Source organism: Giraffa tippelskirchi, chromosome 2, assembly GCF_054371585.1.
Source record: "Giraffa tippelskirchi isolate mGirTip1 chromosome 2, T2T-mGirTip1v1.2.pri, whole genome shotgun sequence".
NCBI classification, from domain to species: domain Eukaryota; kingdom Metazoa; phylum Chordata; class Mammalia; order Artiodactyla; family Giraffidae; genus Giraffa; species Giraffa tippelskirchi.
In genome coordinates, this window is record NC_137276.1 from 141074131 (window position 1) to 141095207 (window position 21077).

The 21077-nt window shown below is 39.6% G+C and overlaps 1 protein-coding gene across 18 annotated transcripts in view; it reads left to right on the plus strand.

Annotated features, from left to right (window-relative positions):
• The window catches only part of FNDC3B (fibronectin type III domain containing 3B), a 362295-nt gene that overhangs the window by 251599 nt on the left and 89619 nt on the right, over window positions 1-21077 (plus strand). For all 18 annotated transcript variants that reach the window (XR_014077090.1, XR_014077092.1, XR_014077091.1 and 15 more), the window contains 3 exons: window positions 1979-2037; window positions 9934-10085; window positions 14368-14427. Coding sequence is in view for 11 of the 18 variants with exons in the window: in XM_081570938.1 (XP_081427064.1) it covers window positions 1979-2037; window positions 9934-10085; window positions 14368-14427 (271 nt within the window). In the remaining 7 variants the exon portion in view is untranslated. The remainder of the gene's footprint in view (window positions 1-1978; window positions 2038-9933; window positions 10086-14367; window positions 14428-21077) is intronic.

The following is a 21077-nucleotide window of genomic DNA, read 5'->3' on the forward strand; positions in this document are numbered from 1 at the left end:
TGCAGGATCTATGCGAGGCACTCTGGGCTGCATTGTGTGTCCTACAATGGGTCCTGGAGCTGAAGTCTACCCTGTGGCCTCTTCTCGTGTCCCCCACACGTGAAACTAGGTGTGGCATTTTTAAGTGCTAGAAAAAAAAATGTGTGCCAGAGGTCTTTATGTGACCCACAAGGTTTAAAATATTTAACTGTCTGCTTATCAGCAGAAATGTATGGGCTTTCCCAGGTGGCACAGTGGTAAAGAATTTGCCTGCCAAAGCAGGAGATGCAAGAGACACAGGTTCGATCCCTGGGGTGGGAAAGATCCTCTGGAGAAGGAAACGGCTACCCACTCCAGTATTCTTGCTTGGAGAATTCCATGGACAGAGGAACCTGGCAGGCTACAGTCCATGGGGTCGCAAAGAGTCGGACATGACTGAGTGACTGACACTTTGACTTTTTCAATTTATTGACAGAAAAAATGTTACCTGCTCCAGACCTATAGTTTATCTTCCTTCCTCAAGCTTTTATTTTAGCAGAAAAGAAGTAATAAATGAGGGAACAATTAAACGGGAGAATTAATGTCTGATTTTGATGACTGCTGGACAGGAGAATAAGTAGGATAGGAGAATGACTGGAGGAAGCCTGGGGCAAGTGAATAGGGGTTGAGGTGGGATTCTTTGAAATTAGATCTGAACGTTGTGAATGCACAGCCTGTGAAGAGCGAGGGTTACTAACCTGTTCTCACCCCTAGTCCATTTCCCCCTCCTCCTCCAAATGTCTGCTTGCCCGTAGTATTCAGCTAGATGTTGGTTCGTAGGAAACTTCTAGAACTTCTCTCTCTTGCAGAGCCTTTACCATGGCACCTGTCACTCTGTAATCTCCTATTTGCTTCCATTCCTCACCTCCAACCCCACCCCTCACTAGACTTGAAATATCCTGGGGTCAAGGACATGTCTTAGTAATCATGTATCTCTAGGTATATAGCTCATAAACTAGTTGAACAGTTAAGTTAATCTGTAGATTCAAATTAGATTCCATCAAGCAAGTTGTGAAAGTCAGATGTTTCCTTTAGCAAAACAGGTTCTTAAGTTTAAATTCTGTCATTTATCCTATTTATGCATATCCTTCCCACCCCATCCTCTCTCCTCCAAGCAATTCTCCCCTTTTCATTTCAAAAACAATCCTTGCTCCACCCCAAAATTTGCTCATCTCCCCATCTTATTTAAAAATACTATCCTTTCAGTTCAGTTGATCCAGCCCCAAACTAGGGATTCACTTTGGTTCTTCACATACCCTCATCCTTGCCTATCAGCAGAAATGTATGGGCCCTTTCCTTTAGCACCTATACCTCTAGAACCATATCTGTTTTTAGCATCTTTACTACCACACCCAGCTCAGGCTAGTTCCACCCTTCACCTGGACCAGTGTAGCAGTGTGCTGACTGGTCTTTCTACTCCCACTCTTAGCTTCCATACATTCATTATTCATGCAGACAAGCAGATATTTTCAAACTCAAAATAATATTGTGTCAGTCCCTCCACTAAAACATGCCAGTGGTTTCTTATCGAACTTAGAATAAAAATTGAGTTTAAAAATCTGAACTCACAGCCCTGCATGAACTGGCCCCTATCTTCAACCTTATCTCCTTATTGCGCTCAGCTTCTAGCTGCACTGGTCTCCCCTATCTCCTCCTTAGGGTTCTCTATTCCTTGTTACCTGTTGAATTATTAGGTGGATTTCCGTGTTATTGTCAGCTCTGTGAATATGTAAACCAATAGTAGTGTCAAGTTAGCACAATCACAGTGAAATCCATACCCCCAAAGACATCCCCATTCCTGATTTTTATCATCAGGCTTGTGGTACCGAAAGTTCATGGTAACAGGCAACTGACTTAATGATAACCCTTGTTAAAGGCCCTGGGAAAGGAAGTTGACAACCTTACTGACTTCTAATGGTGTTAACTGATTTCTCTTTTTCTCTCTCTTTTTGCCATGCAGAGTATGAGCTGGAAGTAAAGAGGGTGCAAGACATTCTTTCGGGAATAGAGAAGCCACAGGTATGTCTTCTGGATTTCTCAGCATAAATGGCGCTCTTTTAAGTATTTCAAACATGCTTTTCTTTTACCACACAGTAGGTAAGCAAAAGGGCCCCTTCCCATTGCAGATTATTCATAAACTATGAAATAGAGCTGTTATTAATGGAGCATGAAAATATAAAACAGCAGTGTTCTGTTTAGTCATCATCCACTAAAATGTCTTCTTTATTTAGATATTCTGAATGCAATTAGGTATTCATCCCAACCTCCAAGGATACACCACCACCACTCCCACACATACAAGGTCTACAGAAAAGTTTTCTTTTGGTAATTTCCCTTTACCTGTGTAAATGTAGTAATAATAATTTTTTGAAAACCTCAGTAATTCAAAGTATTTTTCCAGGTAAATTTCAAAAGATGCTTAAATATTAGCTGAGTAAAATAAGTCCATACTGTAATGGCAAGGAAAAAAACCTAATGGGAGTAGTGATATTGTGAGATTTCAGTTCGATTTTGCCAGATGCTTTGAAATTCAAGTGAAAAATTCAAAATGTTGATTCAGCCTTTCATCTGAGTTTAGAGAGCCAAAGTTCTTTGGAGGGTTTTCTAGCTGAATTGGAAAACCTTATTTCTTCATGTGTTTCAAATACTGAGACCTTTAACAGAAGGGTCCAAACATGCCTCAGGGCACATAGTTGAGTTTGACTAAACCTAAAAACATGAGGTGTGCCGAACTCTGGGCACAATAGGGCACTTGTGGAGGAGCAGGGTGTTGATGCTGGGTTGGGGAGTCTGCACTTAATCCAGTAAGGAGCAGGTTGCCATTGAGAGTTTGCGAGCAAGGAAGTTATATAATCAGGACTGTACTTTTAGGAGGATCAAACAGTGGGCAGGTGCAGTGCCCTGAGCAGAGAGAGGATGGACCCAAGGAGACAAGACAAGTGTTAGGAATATGTTACTGTAGTGCTGGTGAGAGACCATGGGAGTCAGAGTTAGGGTGATGCGTCAGGTGTGGCAAGGAGAGGACGGACACTAGAGCCATTCTAGAGAAATCCATCAGGCGTGACGACCTGTCAGATATCAGGTGTCACGGATAGCTGGGCTTTCAGGCTTAGATGCCTCCTTTCAGGAGTTGCTGCCTCTGAGCTGGCTGCCCTGACTTCTGTCCCGTCAAGAGGGATGCTCCACTTGGCGTTTAGTACCACTGCTCTTTCTTCAGCTTCGCTGTGTGTATGTGATATATTGCACTCTGTTTCCTTGTTTTTGTGTCTTTCCCAGTCATCTATGAGTTCCTCTAGAAAAGTTCATGTCTGTCTCTTTTTTGTATCTTCAGTGCCATTCTTAGACGTGTGGAATTTGTTTCACAAGCAGGGTATCCAGGAAGACGAGTAAGTGGGCAGTCAAGAGGATCTGGTAGATCAGTGCTGTGGAGAGAGGGCAGTGAGATAGCCATGGGGGAACACATGTGAGGGAGTGATAGGAGTGGATGATAGCTTTGTGGATGGGGCAAAGTATAGGGAGCGATTAGAGAAGGCTTGAGGGCAGAGTCCTTAAACAGGCGTACATGTACAGTGCAGCAGAAAGAACCCATGAGGGACTCAGAAGTCATAATCAGCATGAGAAGGCAGAGTGACAATTTAGTTGACTGTCCCAGTTGTACTCAGACAGCTTCATCTGGTCTCTGTCATGTGTACATACACACACAGTGTTTTTCTTGAGTTATACCTGGTCATTTCTTTACTGCAGATGATAGAGTCTATTTCTGAGGATCATGTGGCTCCAGCAAGATAAAAACAGTATTTATGTGCATTGGTCCTTACCCCGATTCAGTGTTTATTAAGTGCTAAAATCTTTCCAGGTTTTACAGCAAGGTAGACAGCTTTTTGTGTAAATAGTCATGATGTTCAGTGTACTTATAATCAGATTGTTATCTAAGAGGTCAAAAAGTCCCAAGTGGGTCTCATTTGGCTAAAATCAAGGTATCAGCTTGGGCTACACTCCTCTCTCAGGCAAATCTGTTTCCTCGCCCCTTCCAGCATCTAGAAGCTGCCCGCATTGCTTGCTTACACCCGTTGCATTCTCATACCTCCTTCTCTGACTCTGACTTTCCTGCCTCCGTCTTTTACCTACAGACACTTGTTACTACCTCAGGCCCACCCGGATAAGCCAGGGTAGTCCCTTCCTCTCAAGGTCCTTCACTTAGTCACATCTGCAGAGTCTCTTTTACGTTTTAGGTTCCAGGGATTAGAATGCAGACATCTTGAGAGAGCCATGTTGTTCCTCTGTCCACCACACCCACCATTGGTCCCCACATAAACCTCTGCTGGGTGACAGTCCACCCATCCTTCTGATCCCCATTAGTTGTTTATACCATTATTCTCCCTTCCTTCCTCTCCTCTCCCCTCTGTCTGAAGTTCATGTCCATGGTTGTATCTTATTCATCTTTGTGCTCCTGGTATCTCGCACTGTCCTTGGCACAGTGTGAGCCCTTAACAAATATTTGGTAAATAAATGTGTGGCAGACTGCAGTGGCTGTAGTGAGGCTCTGCCAGGTGACACAGATGCTGGTAGCCTGGCCAGCTCAGATGAGGCTCAGCCAGCCTGGTGGGATGTGGGGATGGCTGGGAGCCAGGATGGGAGGCAGCAGCATGGAGGGGTGGTGGGGGGTCCTGTGAGTTGGGGCCCAGCATGGCCATTAGCTGTCTCTGTGACCCTGAGCCGAGGTTTCCTTATCTTTGGAAGGTTGAATAATAAATACCACATTGGATTATCTGAGAAGTAAATTATATGCTATTTATAGAGTCCTTGGAATGGAGTATTTTCCTATAGTTTATAGCATATCATTAGGCAAAGGAAAGACTCCCTGCAACATGCTGAAGTGGGAAGGAGGGCTGTTCACCTTCTAGGAAAAGAAACAGCTGCAGAAAGTTCGGCACACAGTTGTCTAAAGGATTGTTGTTCTTGTTTTTTTCTTGCAGCCGCATCTGGTAACACTTCCAAATAATACTCATATATTTTTCTTCAAAGTTTTGCAGATGATTTGTTTTAGGTATAGGAGCATTATCAAGGACCTGTAGATTCTAGTCATCTTTCTAGAACTTTGGGCACCCTGAATTAAGCAAGTCATTTATGCTTCAGAAACCCAGATACTGTGAAGATCCAAGTACTTATTTGTTAAATAAAACAAGGTACAAATATACTAGGTTTTTGTCCCAAGACTGTAACAGTTAGGTGTCTTGGGGACTAGACCCATATACCACTGCTATACCAGAGAGATAAGCTGGATACTATTCTAAGTGGTTTAGGAATTAACCTCTGCAGTCCCACCCAGCTCCCACCTGACATGGTTTACTCTGCTCGATGGTGATGCTCGATGAAGTCTCCCCTGAAGTGCTGGACAGTTTGTTTTCAGTACGTAAATAAATGTAACCAGGAATTGCTGTTCTGCATCGTTTCCATCCGCTAACGTTTAGGTTGTAGAAACAATGGATTTGTTGGCTCCAGACATGAGTAAACGACCTAAGGAGAACAACAGTCCCTACAAGAAGCAATCCGTTGAAAGATAAACAGCCATAGATCTGGAGACAGATTCAAGGGTCTTTGCACTTAAGGAATTACAGTAACAGATGATTATGAAATCCCTAAATTTGAATATCCTTTGTCTTTGAATAATGATCTCTTTGACCTTTTCCTTTTAAATTTTCCTTTATGTTTGTATTTTTTGTGATGGTACTTTAGAAGTGAAGCCAATATTGCTATGGAAATATTTTCTTAACATACTCCCTAAATTGGATCAGCAGGCCTCCCACATAGTTAAATCCAAAGACCAGACCAAATTTAGAAGCTATTAACTTACACAGAAATATTTTTGAACATGGGAGTAACAGTGTAGTAACTTTATGAGAGTAAGTGGTGTTTTGGATCCAAATAATGAATATCATTTGCATATAAGATACTCTGAAAATTAAGACAGTAAAATTGCACAGAATAAAAATACTAGGATGAACAGGAGGTAAAGGGAAAAAGAGAAAGAACGCTGAGGATTACATATGAAACAGCTGCAAGATAATGCAATCTTATCATTTGTGAACATGAGTATACACATATATATGCCTTTAACTAGCAGCTATTCTCAAGTTCACATCTATCTTTAATAAATACATAACAGAAATGATCTCTAATCAGTGTGTAATCATTGAGAAGTAGATAGTGGTTTTTATGAGTCCTTCAGAGATACTTCAAAGTGGTTTAAGTAACTTCTATACAGACTTAACAATAGTAGCCTTCACAGTAGACTCTTTTATATCTCTAGTGCTGAAACAAATGTCGCATTGGGCCTTATCCAATAATTTTGTAACTGGCAATCACCACTTTTATCACCATTCAAAGGAGATTGACTTCTATTTATTGTAGAATAGTTAAACATCAGAAAGTCAGTTAGTTTTATGGCTTCTAAACTTCTTTTTTTGGATCACTGCCATGACAGTCATTGTGATGATCAGATTAGCTGTGCCCTAGCTCAGTTCAGTGGTCACTGCTGGTGAGAAAGTTTCACCAGAGAGAGAGAGAAAGAGACCCTGAATGAATGAAGGGGACGCTTATTTAAGAATGCTGTCACTCCAAAGTAGACTTGAACCCAGCCTAGTTCTTAGAGTTCTGAATCTCTCATTAAGGTTATCAGCTCCCTGGATGCTTAGAGTAAAGGCCTCTACTGCTGATGATCCCCTTTACATGACATTCTCCTGAAAGGCACCGTGTAATTCCCTGGCATCAAACCTGGGTTGGAAGTGAGTTCCAAGTTCTAACAGAGACAAAGCACTCTTTCTCTCAGGATTCTAATGCCTAAAGAAAAGAAACCTGAGACCCAGAAAGGCTCAGTGAAAGGCAGGACAGGGGGAGCACAGGAGGGACCAGCCCTCACAACTCTTGTAGTAATCTAGGTGGCAGGCTGCTCAGATCCAGGGAAGAATTCCCAGAAGCCGCCAACCTTTGAAAATGATGCTGCGTTCTCCAAGTGCACTTCCTTTAGGCTGGCCAGTGGGAAGGATGCAGAGGTCTGTGTTCAGATGACAGTTGACCTTCCTAAGGCTTGCTAAGGGAACCTCGGGAAAAGGTGTGTTATTTTAGTTGATGCTTCAGGTGTTGTACATCACTGTTCAGTTAACTCATTGTTTAACCAAGTCCTAAAGGGCATCCCCCCATGGCTCAGCAGTAAAGAATCTGCCGGCAATGCAGGAGATGTGGGTTTGATCCTTGGGTTGAGAAAATCCCCTGGAGTAGGACTCACCCCTGTAGTCTTACTGGCAAAACTCCACAGACAGAGGAGCCTGATGGGCTGCAGTCCATGGGGTTGTAGAGTTGGACACAACTGAGTGACTAAGCAACAAAAGGAAAGAAAGAAATGTTTTTGTTTGATTTGCATATATTGCTAAATGATTATCACAATAGGTTCAGCTAATATCCATCGTCTCATATACATACAATATAAAGAAAGAAAAATTTTTTCTTCTTGTGGTAAAAGCTCTTAGGCATACATACTTCATAGCTGATGAAAACGGTAGAGTTTAAAGGGATGTGAACTTATGGGTACCTGTTCAGTATCTAAAGTGCTAGCATTTGACTGAGCCGTTTTAAGATGTGATGTCATTTCACACCACCATTCACAGAATCAGTGTTACTATGCTCTGTGCTCTTGGAAGTGGGCCATTTATCATCTTAGTTGAATGTCTCTCAGTACCTAATCAGCATCCTTTAAAGTTAGAAACTGAACTCCTCATAGCAAAAATATCTCTTTGTAAGTTAAAAATCAAATATAGTATCCAGTATCTCTAGGTTAGTCATTAACGGTGTGTGAGGGATTCAGCAAATATAGTGGTGTATGTGGTAGAAATACTGCCTTAAAGTTCAGTCAAGGGACCCACACACAGAGCAGAGCGTCATGGAGTGAGTGTTACGTGTCAGTGCCCACACAGCGTGGTTGGAGCACAAAGCAAACAGCGGCAGATCCTGAGCGGAGGGTCGGGTAGCACTGTATAGAAACTTTTCACTAATTGGTCTCAAGCTGCGGTGGGGCCCTGTGGGCTCAGTGGGTCTGCCGTGAGGCCCCTCATGCATCTCTCTGTCTTCGTCAGGCAGAGGTCATATCTTAATCATCTCTGTGTCCATAGCCCCTCACCAAGTAAGGTATATTAAAGGCAGGAAAACAGGAAAGTCCAGAGCTAAGTCTCAGGGTGTGAGAGGAGACGGCATGCTGAAGGGGCAGTGGTAGGCAGAAGAGGAGCTCTCAGTCTGGAGTCGAAGCAAGAAGGGTAGAGTTCAGATCTGTAACAGTGTCTTTTCGGGATTTTTTAAAAGATGTGTATAATGCTAGCCTGCCATCCACCTTGTTACCTGCATCAGAAACTCAGGCTGTCTTACTCTTTTTTTTATTTTTCATTCAATGTTTACCAAACAACCACTGCTCATGGTTGAATATGACTTGGCCCTTCTCCTTAGGGAGTCCCACAGTCCAGTGAGAAAGGTAGGCAAACACTATAAACATGATTAGCAATGGGTAGAGATAGCAACAAGGTGCTGTGGAACAGAGACCCTATCAGGGTACTTCAGGGAATGCTACTTGGGGGTAGTGAGCCCTAGGTTTAGGGTCTTGAAGGATGAATAGGAGTTTGACTAAATCATTGGTTAAATATATGATGCTATGTCTATTTGAAATAGAAATGATGTGGAGGGCTCTGCTCAAAATGGAATGGATGATAGACTGAAGAGGGAAATTTGGTATTCATTTCCATATTTATTATTCGTGCTTTTATATTATTTTGTATTTTAATATTCTTTATTTAGATCAGATAGTGACCAAAAAAAACAGAAGAAAAGAACGTAGTTTAGACATCTCCATCCATAGCCTACTAATCAATGGCTATAAGGTCTTGTATGGACATTAAACTTTAGTGTATGTTTTAACTCTTATATTGTTTTTAATATGTTATTCAGAGAGCAACAAAATGAACTTTGGAAGATCAGAACCTTAAAATGCACTGATAGATTTATTTTAAAGAATTCGATTGTGCACTAGATTTTTGGTTTCTCCAGAAACAGACTCTGAAACAAAGATTGGAAGGCAAATAGTGTGTGGGGGGAGGTGCCCCAGGAAGCACAGTTAGAGACGAGGCATGCAGAGGAGAAGCTGGTTAACCTGTTAAGGAGCAGGTTACAGCTACAGGCAGCTGGGTCTCAGTCCTGCTGAGGATGCCCAGGAGACAGTGTAAGTGCTAGCTCAAGGGAAAATGTTGGGGCGTTTAGAGTCCCAGACTCCTTTTTTCAAGTGAAGTCTTAAGTGGAGGCCAAAGCAAAAGATAAAAGCAGAGCCTAGAGAGGTGGAACATTTCTGCACTTATTTCTGCCAGCTGTCGGCCTGGGCCATGGCTCCATTTCTACCACCACTCCCAGCCCTACTTCCCCACATCCTCCCGCACCCTGAGGGTTTTCCCAGGAACTTGCAGGACTTTGAGGAGCATGGTTTTGAAGATCTTGGCTTTGCAGGATGATTCGACATCAAGCAAGGCTTGGAGTCCGCCAGAAAGTACTATCATGGAGATTTATCACGTTCAACTTTTTACCTTTAGAAAAATTCTCGGACATGACATTATTTTTACTTTCGGGAGGTCTAAGTGTGAATTACACCAGACTTGGACATAAGTTTGCATAATAAGGACAGACATTTCAGGAGTTACAGTTTGGACATCAGGACCTTGACAAGAGAACACAATATAGGATGGGTTTTCCTTGCAATTAAAATAAATTTGTAAATTAAAATCATTTTTTCTTGAGTTTAATCTGAGCCATTTTTATGCTACTGCTGATAATCACAAAATGTTCTGAGGAGAAGTGTGGTGTGTGATTCTTGTTTTTCTTCCTCAGGTTTCTAATATTCAGGCAAGAACAGTTGTGTTGTCCTGGACACCCCCTGTTGGACTTTCATGTGGACCCCACAGTGGTCTTTCCTTTCCCTACAGTTACGAGGTGGCTTTGTCAGACAAAGGACGAGATGGAAAATACAAGATAATTTACAGGTAATGTATATTTCCATGTGTTTTTCTCCAGCTGCTAAACTGAAATTGGCATTATGAAGGAGAATAAAAACACAAAGAAAAATTGAATGGCTTTGTAAATTTTCCTTTAAATAGTTCTTTTTAAGAATTAGTGATAATTACTGTGTCAAGAGTTAATTTTGTCCAAGTAATTACTAGTCAGAAACAACTTTTATAGAGCCATTTAATGTTGGTCAGATGTGTCACTTGGTTATATTAGCTTGCCAGCGTAGGACTAAAGAAGATTTTCCATTAATGTTGGCAGGGCAAAGAGTGACCTCCTATGGTGACCTTTTAGGCCCAGACCTTTTGCTAGTCTACAATGTGTTTTTTTTAAAATTCTACAATGTGGTTTCTATTCACCCTACTTCTTATCCTCTATGATAGTTTTCCAGTGTGTAGTGAAGCATTTTATTTGGAGGCTATCTTAAATAGTCAAAAGTTTATTAGCACACAGAATAGGGGATTATCCTCTTGCACTTTATGAACTCCCAGATATTAACCATTCACATGATTTATAGCTGTGTTCTAAATGAGATAAAATATTTTTTAGGGTCAAGTGTTTTCTCTTTTGTGATTGCTGGGTACTGCTCAGATTTGCAGAGCAGGAAATGGAGGCAGTCTGTTTGACCTCTCTACGACTGGCCCCAGGAAGTACTGTGCTGGCCCAGGGTCGTGAGGTCACAAAAGTCCACTTCTTCCTCCACCAGACAGACTGCTTTTCTCTCCTGTTTCCCTGCTGCAGACCGTGCATCCCCACCTCCCCCCGCCCACCCCCCCAGCCCCGTTCCTTATTATTAAGTTGCTCTGGGGATTTGTCTCCTTCTGGACAAAGAAAAGGGGGGAAGAGAGAGGGAAGGCAGCCCTTCAGTCACTGTCCTCCTGTGACTGCCCATAGTGCTCTGTCGTCTCTTCCTGGACTCCCGCAAGAGTCTCCTCAGGCCCCTCCAGCATCCGCTCTGGCAAGCTGTCCTCCCATCCAGCCTACACCCTGCAGAAGCAGAAATCAGGCCTTGTCACTGCCCTGTGAGAGAACTCTGTGGTGCTTTTTCACTGTCCTCAGAATGTAGTCCTAACCCCTTAACTCTATTGGGTACTGCTTTGAAAAGTCAGAATTGGTAGTGACCTTAACAAAATAAAGAGCACCATTTCCCCCAGCCCAGGAAACAGATTCTGTCAATGCATGATGGTCGTTGGTGGCAGGAGCTAGAGTCCCAGGTACCCATAAGTGAGAAAGTAGGAAGCTTGGGAATGAAGTGAATGGGAACATTCCTATCTTCATTGAGAAAGCAGAAGCTGCAACTCACCTGAAATAGGTTGTTGCATAAGGGTTTATAGGTCTGGATTTGTGAGCTCCTTGGATTTTTTTTTTTTTGAAGGAAATGCTGAAAATCTGAGTTGTTTTGTAAACGTTCCTAATTTTACACTATTAATTATTGAGCAAATTTAAAAAACTTTAAAGATAAAGTCAAGTCAAACAACAGAGCTATAGGCAAGGTGTAGACAATGGCCTTCAGTTTGCAACTTTTAAAAAGTAGTTTTATTCGAATAATTTTCAAACTTACAAAAGGCTGCAAAAATAAAGAGATTGAGGAATTATGTGCGTATCCTTTACCCAGATTCACCTATTAGCTTTTTACTCTATTTGCTTTACTATTTGATTTTCTCTCCTGCCTTTTCTCTCTAAATCTGTTTTTTCCTATTAGTTTTAAATATTGTGGTCCTTTACTGCTAAATATTGCAGTGTGTTTCCTAAAATATTTTCTTAAATAGCTACAATGCAGTTACTAACTTCATGACTTTACATCAATACCATATTTTTATCCAATCCATCATCTACATTCCCATTTTGTTGGTTGATTAAATAATGTCTGATAGCATTTTTCTTCCCCTCTGAGATAAGATCCATTCTAGGGTCAAATACAGCGGTTAGTTGTCACGTCTCAGTAACCTTCTTTAATTTGGAACACTTCTACCATATTTCATTGTCTTCCATTACCCTGACTTTTTTTTTTTTTCTATCTTCTGCTTTAATAAAGAAAACTGACACATATACATGCTTTTTCAAAAACAACAATGTTAAATCTAGCAGGGCAAGAGGTTTAAAATATTTTTAAAAATTATGGTTAAATTTCGAACATACAGAAAAGTAGAAAAAGTAATATAGTGAACTCCAGGTAATCATCACTGAGATTTAACAAATTTTCAAGATTTTACCACATTTGACTCACGTCCCCTTTATCTTTATTATTGTTATTATGATTGAAGAATTTGGTAGCAGCTCACAGATAACATGTCAAATTTATTCCTGCATAGTTCAATATAGATAAACATAGACATTTTTTACATAACTGCAATGCTTTTCTGGTGGCTCAGACGGTAAAGAATCTGCCTGCAATGCAGGAGACCCGGGTTCAGTCCCTGGGTTAGGAAGATCCCCTGGAGAAGGAAATGGCTACCTACTCCAGTATTCTTTCCTGGAGAATTGCATGGACAGAGGAGCCTGGCGGGCTACACTCCATGGGGTTGCAAAGAGTCAAACCCGACTGAATAACGCACAATGTCATCTACATCTAGAAAAGCTAACAATAATGCTTGGCAACATTTAATACCTACACCGTGTTCAAATTTCCCCAGGTGTCTCAAAAATATGTTTTAATATTGATTTCTTCCCCTTGGAATCCAAATGGAGTTTACTTACTACTTGGGATTATTAGGTTTCATAAATACATTTTAATCTAGAATAGTGTCCTCATCCTTTTTCCTTTCTGTAAAGTTTTATATTTTAAAATGTATTTGTATATATAAATATATTTAATTTTAAAATTTAACTTTAAAAATTTTTATTAATGTGTAGTTGTACTACAATATTGGTTTTAGGTGTATCTCCCATCCTTTTTTAAAATTCTTGACCAGCTGCAAAGAGTGGATCACTATTTTTACCACTCTGAATTTAGTTTAATCTTCCTTCTCCTGTATTTCTTATCAGTTGATCGTTAGCTCTGGAGCTTGATCGGATGCAGCCTTTTAACATTTGTGGGAGCTTTTCGTCAGGGTGGGTCTATCTTCTTCCTATTCCAGCACACTGGGAAGCACTGGAGCTTGCTGGCCTCATTGTGATTAAATCATGTTAGGAACAGCCCATTGATTATTTTTTTTTAACTCACTTATTTACTTCTTTGAAATATAGTTTGCATACAGTATTACATTAGTTTCAGATATACTACATAGTGATTCAAAATTTTTTATAGATGGTACTCCATTTTAAGTTATTTTGAAGTATTTGCTATGTTTCCTGTGCTATACGAAATATCCTTGTAGCTTGTTTACTTTATACAAAGTCGTTTGTACTTCTTAATACCTAACCCCCATTTTGCCCTTCCCCACTCTGCTCTCCACACTGGTAACCCCTAGTTTGTTCTCTATATCTGTGAGCCTGTTTCTGTTTCCATATATTCATTCATTTGTTTGATTTTTTAGATTCCAGATATAAGTAATAACATACAGTATTTTTGTCTGACTTATTTTACCAAGCATAACCCTCCAGGTCCATCCATGTTGTTACAAATGGCAGAATTTCATTATTTGTGGTTTAGCAGACACTGACATTTTTGAAGAACACAGTTATGTCCCTACACAGCCCTCTTACCTTTAAAAATTTTTTTAATGGGAACATTCCATATTTTATGTTAGTTGTTTCCTCATGATTAAGTCAAGGTTCATTTACAGTTTCTGATCAAATAAGTGGTTTTATTTTGTGTAAGAGAACTATTTATTGGAATGTATCTGTAAGAGAGCTGTTTATTAGTATTGATATGTGAGGGAAACAGATTGAGATTTCTTGAAGAAAGCTGAGAAGTTGAAATGGTTGGGGTTCTCTTCAGGGTGAGTCTGAGAGTCACCTTCAGTTGACAGTTGGTACTGTTATTTACACATTTATCTGTGTATCTGTCTATTCAGTTTGCTTGCTTCTTTACTTACTTTTATGTAATTACTTTGAAGAAGTGATAAGACATTTTGGAATTTTATTCATAAGTTAACCTTACCATTTTCCAGATCCTGAATGACATGATTTAAAGGAACCTAATTTACTAGTCCAGAAAAAATGATAATGCCAAATAGGAAAGTTTATATCTGACTTATGGTGGAAGTAGACATAATAGTTCTTGAATTGTTGTTTGTACTTGACTATGAGACCCAAATCCAAAACCTATTTTATTTTTGAAACTGGTGTCATTGACTAATACATTATTTTTCTTTGCAGTGGAGAAGAATTAGAATGTAGCCTGAAAGATCTTAGGCCAGCAACCGATTATCATGTGAGGTGAGTATTGGGAACTTCAGATTGCTAAAATAAATGGTATGCTCCTTTTTAAAAGTATTTGTTTAACAGCACTTGCCTAGCTAAAAGTTTCAGCACCTTTGCTCATTGGCCATTTCTCAGTGTCCTACACTTTCTGGCATCAAGATTGGGAGTCCACAGAAGTGCTTCTGGTCATAGAAAAGTATATGATACCCTGAACAGAATTTTAAAATTGTTTTTATAAAGTAACTTTTATTTCACATATTCTTCTAAGATCTCTTGGAACATGTGGCTTAATGTATGATATTTTCTTTCTATAAAGCAAATAAAAATTTTTACCGTGAGTATAGCAGTTATTTCATTATAGACCTTCCATGCAAACCATATGTTCAGCACGAATGACTAAATAAAGTCCTTTCCATGTTTCAAGTTTGGACCATAAAAGGCAATAGGTTTTGAATTTGAAGTCTAGTAATGCAAATATCAAAATTATCTCTAACAAGAACTAATGCAGTTTGCCAAAACAACTCACATAGTTTGATATGTAGTCTGAAATCTCTTCAGTGATTTTTTTGCAATCTCTTCCATGACTGCTCTGGAAGGCAGGGCCTGCTAATTTTAGGAAGAAACCCAGCCAACCACTAGCCTGCAAAGAGAAAAGTATCAGAGCTCATCTGATTATTCAAAGATACATCAGTTTGCAGATAGGCAGATTTCTTCATCTGAATGTGATCCATAATATCTTTTAAGTTTTAATTAAAACTTTCATTTTTATATAATTTTTAATTTATCCAGAAATTCTTATTTTATCTAATAGGAAAACAACAACAAATTCTCTCTCCTTTCTTCAATTGTGTATGTGTATATCAAGATTATGTAATAAAACTGCAAGCATTAAGCACACATCCTTTGTTATACTTTACAATGGTTAGTTCATGCAGCATGTTCCGTTGTGGTAGAATAGAGGGAGTGTAGCCTAATAGGAAGAGCATTATGTTAATTATCAGTAGGCTTGAATTCTAGTCTGGTTCTACCATGAATTGACCATTTTAACTTTGATCAATCACAGAGAATCCATGCCAAAATTTTCTCGGTAACAAAAGTAGGGCAAGTTGGGGTGTGTTCAGGTAGTAATATCTTATTAGCTGCACAAGTGTTTAAAGCTATGTTTAAAGCAGTACATAAAAGAGCTGGTTTTTACATTCAGTCATAAAGTGTACATCTGCTTAGCTACCGCACTGTTTAGATGAACTCTATGGCAACCATCTTTTCCCTTTTGAATCAGAACTTTTGGCTTTTGAGTCAGTTAACTTTAGCCCAAACATATTGAACTTTTCACACCATCTACAAACAAAAAGGTTTGTGTAACTTGTGAAGCAGAGATGATAATAGTTTAACCATTCTTTCAAATGGTGGATTTAACAACAAAAAACAACAGAAAATGTAGCACCATGTAGGGAGTCATGTAAATGTTCTCCATGAGACATTGTTAACATGTGTTTCTTTTTTTCTTTGAATGTTCACTGCCATTGCTTTACTGAAGGTTTACTTTATTAATTTTCTGCTCATCCATGAGCTGATGATATCTTTTTTTAAAAGATTTAAATGTCACAGTCTGCCCTCTATTTACTATCCTGTCTCTTGTTTCCCTTAGTTTCTTTTAACCCCCTGTTACAAAGGGTAAACTTTAGAGTTTACTTGCACATGAATTCTTCTTACGTGTCTTTTGAACACCTTCAACTTCCGGGCAGATAAAAGAAATAATGAATTGATTTCCCCAAACATATAGGAGTGTGAGGTGGTTACCTCCTAGGGGCCTTGGAACCAGACTTCCTCCTGACACATCAAGGATCCCACCTTAGTGACATATTTGACACATATGTGACACCACACATACACAGCCTAAGGCACCACCAACTATTATTTGGCCTAGCACTCCACTGCCAGAGAGATGGAAAATTCTCCCTCTCTTGGTCATAATCTCTTCTAGAATTTTAAAGAATTCTTTACTAAGAAAAGTATATACAGTCCAAATTGTAGTCACTTTGATCTGGCTACCGTTCCTTCTCTTTCCTTACTCTGTACAGCCTTTCATTTTTCAAACTAGAGAAGACTCTCAACCCCTATTAGAGTCAGTTTCCTTTGCCCTGGATTGTTTTCAGGGGCAGCTTGATGACACTGTAGACAGAGCTTGGAATATGGAGTTAATGGCTCAGTCGCTTACTGCAGGTGTGTGATTAGGAAAGTCATGTAAACGTCAATGTCCATGTTTTCTCATTCATAAAATGAAGATAATGATATCAGCCTCAGAAAGATGGTATGAGAGCAAATGATGTATATATGCAAATCTATTATAAACCTGTAACATGTATAGATGTTGTTTTTGTTTGTTTTATTGTTCCAAAGTTGTTCTAAAAATAAAAAGGACCGTCGTGATGCAGGTTCTTTGAACCTATGTATAGTTTGACCATACCACTCACTATTTTATTGAGATAAAGATGTATCATAATTGTTGCTGAAAAAGGGAACAGAATCTCTTTTTATGATGCAATATTAACATTCTCAGAATCTTGGTTCCAAAAATGTAAGCTTTTATCAACACGATGGCCTCAAATATAATTTTAAATTTAACAGTCACCTATAAGGCCTCGAAGGCTGTGTGGAAACATTTCCTCACTTTTCCACAACAGAAACTCCAAAAGAATTCCATTACTATACAGCTGCAAAATGAGCCATTATATCCGTTGCCATTTTTATTTATTTGTACATTACCAATATAGAGAGTGTTGCCTTGGAGGAAGTGTGGCGAGCTGATGATGAAAACAAGGATGCTTCTTTTAGCACCACCGAGCCGGCTATATTCCCCTTCCAGTTCTTAGTGGTAAACATTTTGACAAAGGCCAGCAAAAATCTCTATCCAGTTAACTCTTTCTCAGGTACTGATGTCTCACCTGGGGCTCCTTTTTTGTTGCTTCTGATTTTGCTACTCTGATCCCATCCCCTTCACATTGATTGCTTGTTATCTCTATGAGTTCTTTTCCAACTTTTTCCTCCCTCCTGTTAGTGAGTATTGTCTGAGTTCATCAGCCAGATACACAACCATTTTTTAAAGTGGCTGTTGTGGCTCAGTGGAGCAATGGATAGCACATTGGACTTCTAGAGTCGCCGTCTCTCGGTCATGGAGCTCTGTCATTGAGCTGTCTGGGGCTTGGCATCGGTCTCCAGGCAAGAGTCGCTCTTGACTTCTACTTGCCATCACCTCACTGTTATTGGGAATAATTTATTAAGAGACCAGTGGCATCTTTGAGACTGTGCTATAGATCATATGTCTATGGCTGTTTAGACTGGCACTTGCCATGCCCTCCAGGCCAAATTCCACATTGAAAATTGTATCCTGAGACATTCCAGGCTTTAAAGATTTTTTTCCCTCACTTTTTGGTTTGTATTTTTGTGTCATTACTCCACATATTCAACCACTTTTTTTTCTCCTAGTGATTGAGTAAAGTAATTCCTCAATAATTCCTCTATTATGTTGATTTAAAAAATCTAGGTGCTGAGTCCTGGGTTATTTTATTAAAGTCATCACTTTAAGTCCTGAGTTATTTTTATTAAAGTCATCACTTTAATTACCCAGTTCTCACACAAATTGCATCTTTTGGTTTAAAAGGAGTCAATTTGTTATTGTCAAAGTGTATTTATTCAGTGCTTCCTTATAAGGCATTGTGTTATGTATTGTATAACACCACCAATGCAAAATTTCCCGTGTGTGTGTGTATGTTGAGGAAGAAAAAGGAATAAGAAAAATCTAGTACATATATACACATAAATAAACCACATTCTATTTTATTATACTTATGCATAAGTATGTAACTTTTATAATCAAAAACATTTATATATTCATTTATTTATACATATACAAAGAAAAGTATATTCCTCTCTTAGTTGGTAGTTTTATAATTAATACTGACATTGAAGCAATCATTTTACTGTGGGAGTCAAGAATTTATATTTTTATAAATGATAGGATAATCAAAAATTTGAGTGATGGAATTGATAGCAATTTCATGACAAAATGTGAAGCTATTTTCCAGTCACTGGCATAAACAATTTGGCAAAGAAGTTGCCCAGAGATGATATCATGTAATAACATTTCCCAGAAAAATTATGTGAGGAAACGGTTCCAAAAATATGGGCTTGACTAGCTCAGAGTAGGGTTATGAAATAGGTGTTATTGACTAGAAATTGTGGCTCCTAGTATGTTACAGATGTGCTGGAGGAAGTTGTAGGCAAATTTCTGAAATTCTTGGAGCACCTGTTTCATAAGCACTTAGTTAGTATTTAAACTGAAGCAAATGTAAAAGCCCAGCACAAGATTAATTAGCAAAGTGTCCTCCTTTCTGCTGGTATAAATGCTTAAAGAACTGAATTGTTTGCTGATATATTTAACCTAGGACATTGGTCCAACTCCACAGATCCTCCTATCACATGGTGATTAGTAGAGAAAACACACCATCATGTGAGAAACATTCCTGCAGCATTCTTGAAAATGTAATGCCACTTCCAGAGACTTTTCTGTGAAAGTTGCTGGTAAAAATGGAGCTGGTAATTATTGCAATTAGTTGCTATCTATTCACTAAACCATTTGAATTGACAGATGTAATCATAAGGCACTTAGATAATCATGTCAAGTTTTAGATCCTGTGTGCAGCGCATTTATAAAATGCCACGTAAAATGGATCTTGTTTCCTTTGCAGACAGATTTTTATCAGTGCAGAGCATTTAGACAAACTGTGATGTTCTCTGAGTTTAAAGACAAGGGAAATAACTCCTGGTGGCCCACACAGCTGTCCGTCCTCAACTACCTCAGATTTTCACTTATGCCATCAGGTTCCTTCATTCTACTGTCATCCTCTCAGTCTGGCTGTCAGGAGCCTCCTTTATCCATGTTTCGCTAGCCTAAGTATGGATTTGTGACTCTAATAATCTCATTAAAAATATAGAATGAACTTAGGACTGAGTCCAGGTCTTCCCAGATAACTAACTGTGGTCTGCTGGTTCTTGGCAGGCCCGTCCCCTCCCTCCTTTCCCCTGCTCTGTTACGCACGTGGAGTTCTGGTGCTGAATATGTTTGTGGATTTTTAGGACTTGGTCTCCCTGAGTACAGTCTGAACTCATAAGCAAATGCCTACTGACCACAGCATGAGATATCTTCTGGGAATGAAAGTGGGTAAAGAGGATTGGGTAAAAGGCAGCTACAAAGCCACCTCCATGCCAGGTAGACAGTAGGGAGTGATAGGGACTCTGAACTGGACAGTGCCTGCCCCATCTGTAGAGGAGCTGCTCTCAGTTTCACTTAATTTCTATCATTTTGGACTTTGGTCCAGTGGTTAAGAATCTGCCTGCCATTGCAGGGGACACGGGCTTGATCCTTGGTCTGGGAAGATCCCACATGCTGCCGGGCAACTAAGCCCATGCGCCACAACTACTGAGCCCGTGTTCTAGAGCTCTCGAATTGCAACTGTGGAGTCTACATACCACAGCCACTGAAACCCATGCACTCTAGAGCCTGTGTTCAGCAACAAAAGAAGCCACCCCAGTGAGAAGCCAGTGTACTGCAACTAGAGAGTAGCTTCTGCTGCTGCAATGAGAGAAAGCCCATGCGCAGCAACCAAGACCCAGCACAGCCATAAGTAAATCAATCAAAATAAATCAGTGTCTATCATTCAGCTGTGCAGCTCAGTGTTGCTAGAACTTATACTTTTTAAGAGAAGCCAGGCAGGGATTCATTTTTTTAAATGAGATCTCCATTTTTTCCAACATTGGCTTAATTTTCGACTTTTTATTTCTGAAGATTTCAGTAGTCAAAAGTGGACAGTAATTTAATGAACTCTCATAAGCCCACCACCCAACTGTTTATTTCCTTGGTGCCTTCACCAACCCCCTCCCCCAACGGTTATTTTGAAGTAAAGTCCAGACATGCTGTTTCACCTGTGAACCACATAACCATCATCACACACCCCATGCCCATCCAACATAAACAAAAATTGTAAGTTCCTTAATGTCTTTCAAGTCCAGAGACTGTTCCCATTTCCTCAACTGTCCTAAAAATGAAGGTTTTGTTTCTTCAGTTTGTTGTAATTGGAATTCAGACATGGTCTGCATATTATGTTTGGCTGATAGCTCTTAAATTTCTCTTAAGCTATAGATTTTCCCTCCATCCTTTTTTCTCTTCTTGCAATTATTTGTTGAAATAATAAATAAAATTATGTCTGTAGAATTTTCCACATTGTGAATTAGGCTGATTGCATCCCTGTAGTGTTGCTTAATGGTGTTTTCTCCACATTTCCTATAAAGCAGTGAAGAGGCTTAAACAGACACAGGTTCCGTTTTTCTGGCAGGGGTTTTGTAGATAGTGGCATGATCTCTCCTTAGGAGTGCGTGATGTCTGCTCGTCTCTTTTCTGGTGGTCATTGCCAATGTCCTTTAATTCATAGGTGGAGGTAATATTTCAACACTATCTTTCTTCCCTCCCCCCCCACACATATTTTGGGCCAAATACAACCCATGAGCGATCAGTGGGAGAATTCAACTGATCTATTAAAGTTCAAGCTGGAACCCTGCCCTTGTCTGGAACATTCTGTGATTCATTTTAAGCAACTTACTCCCAACAA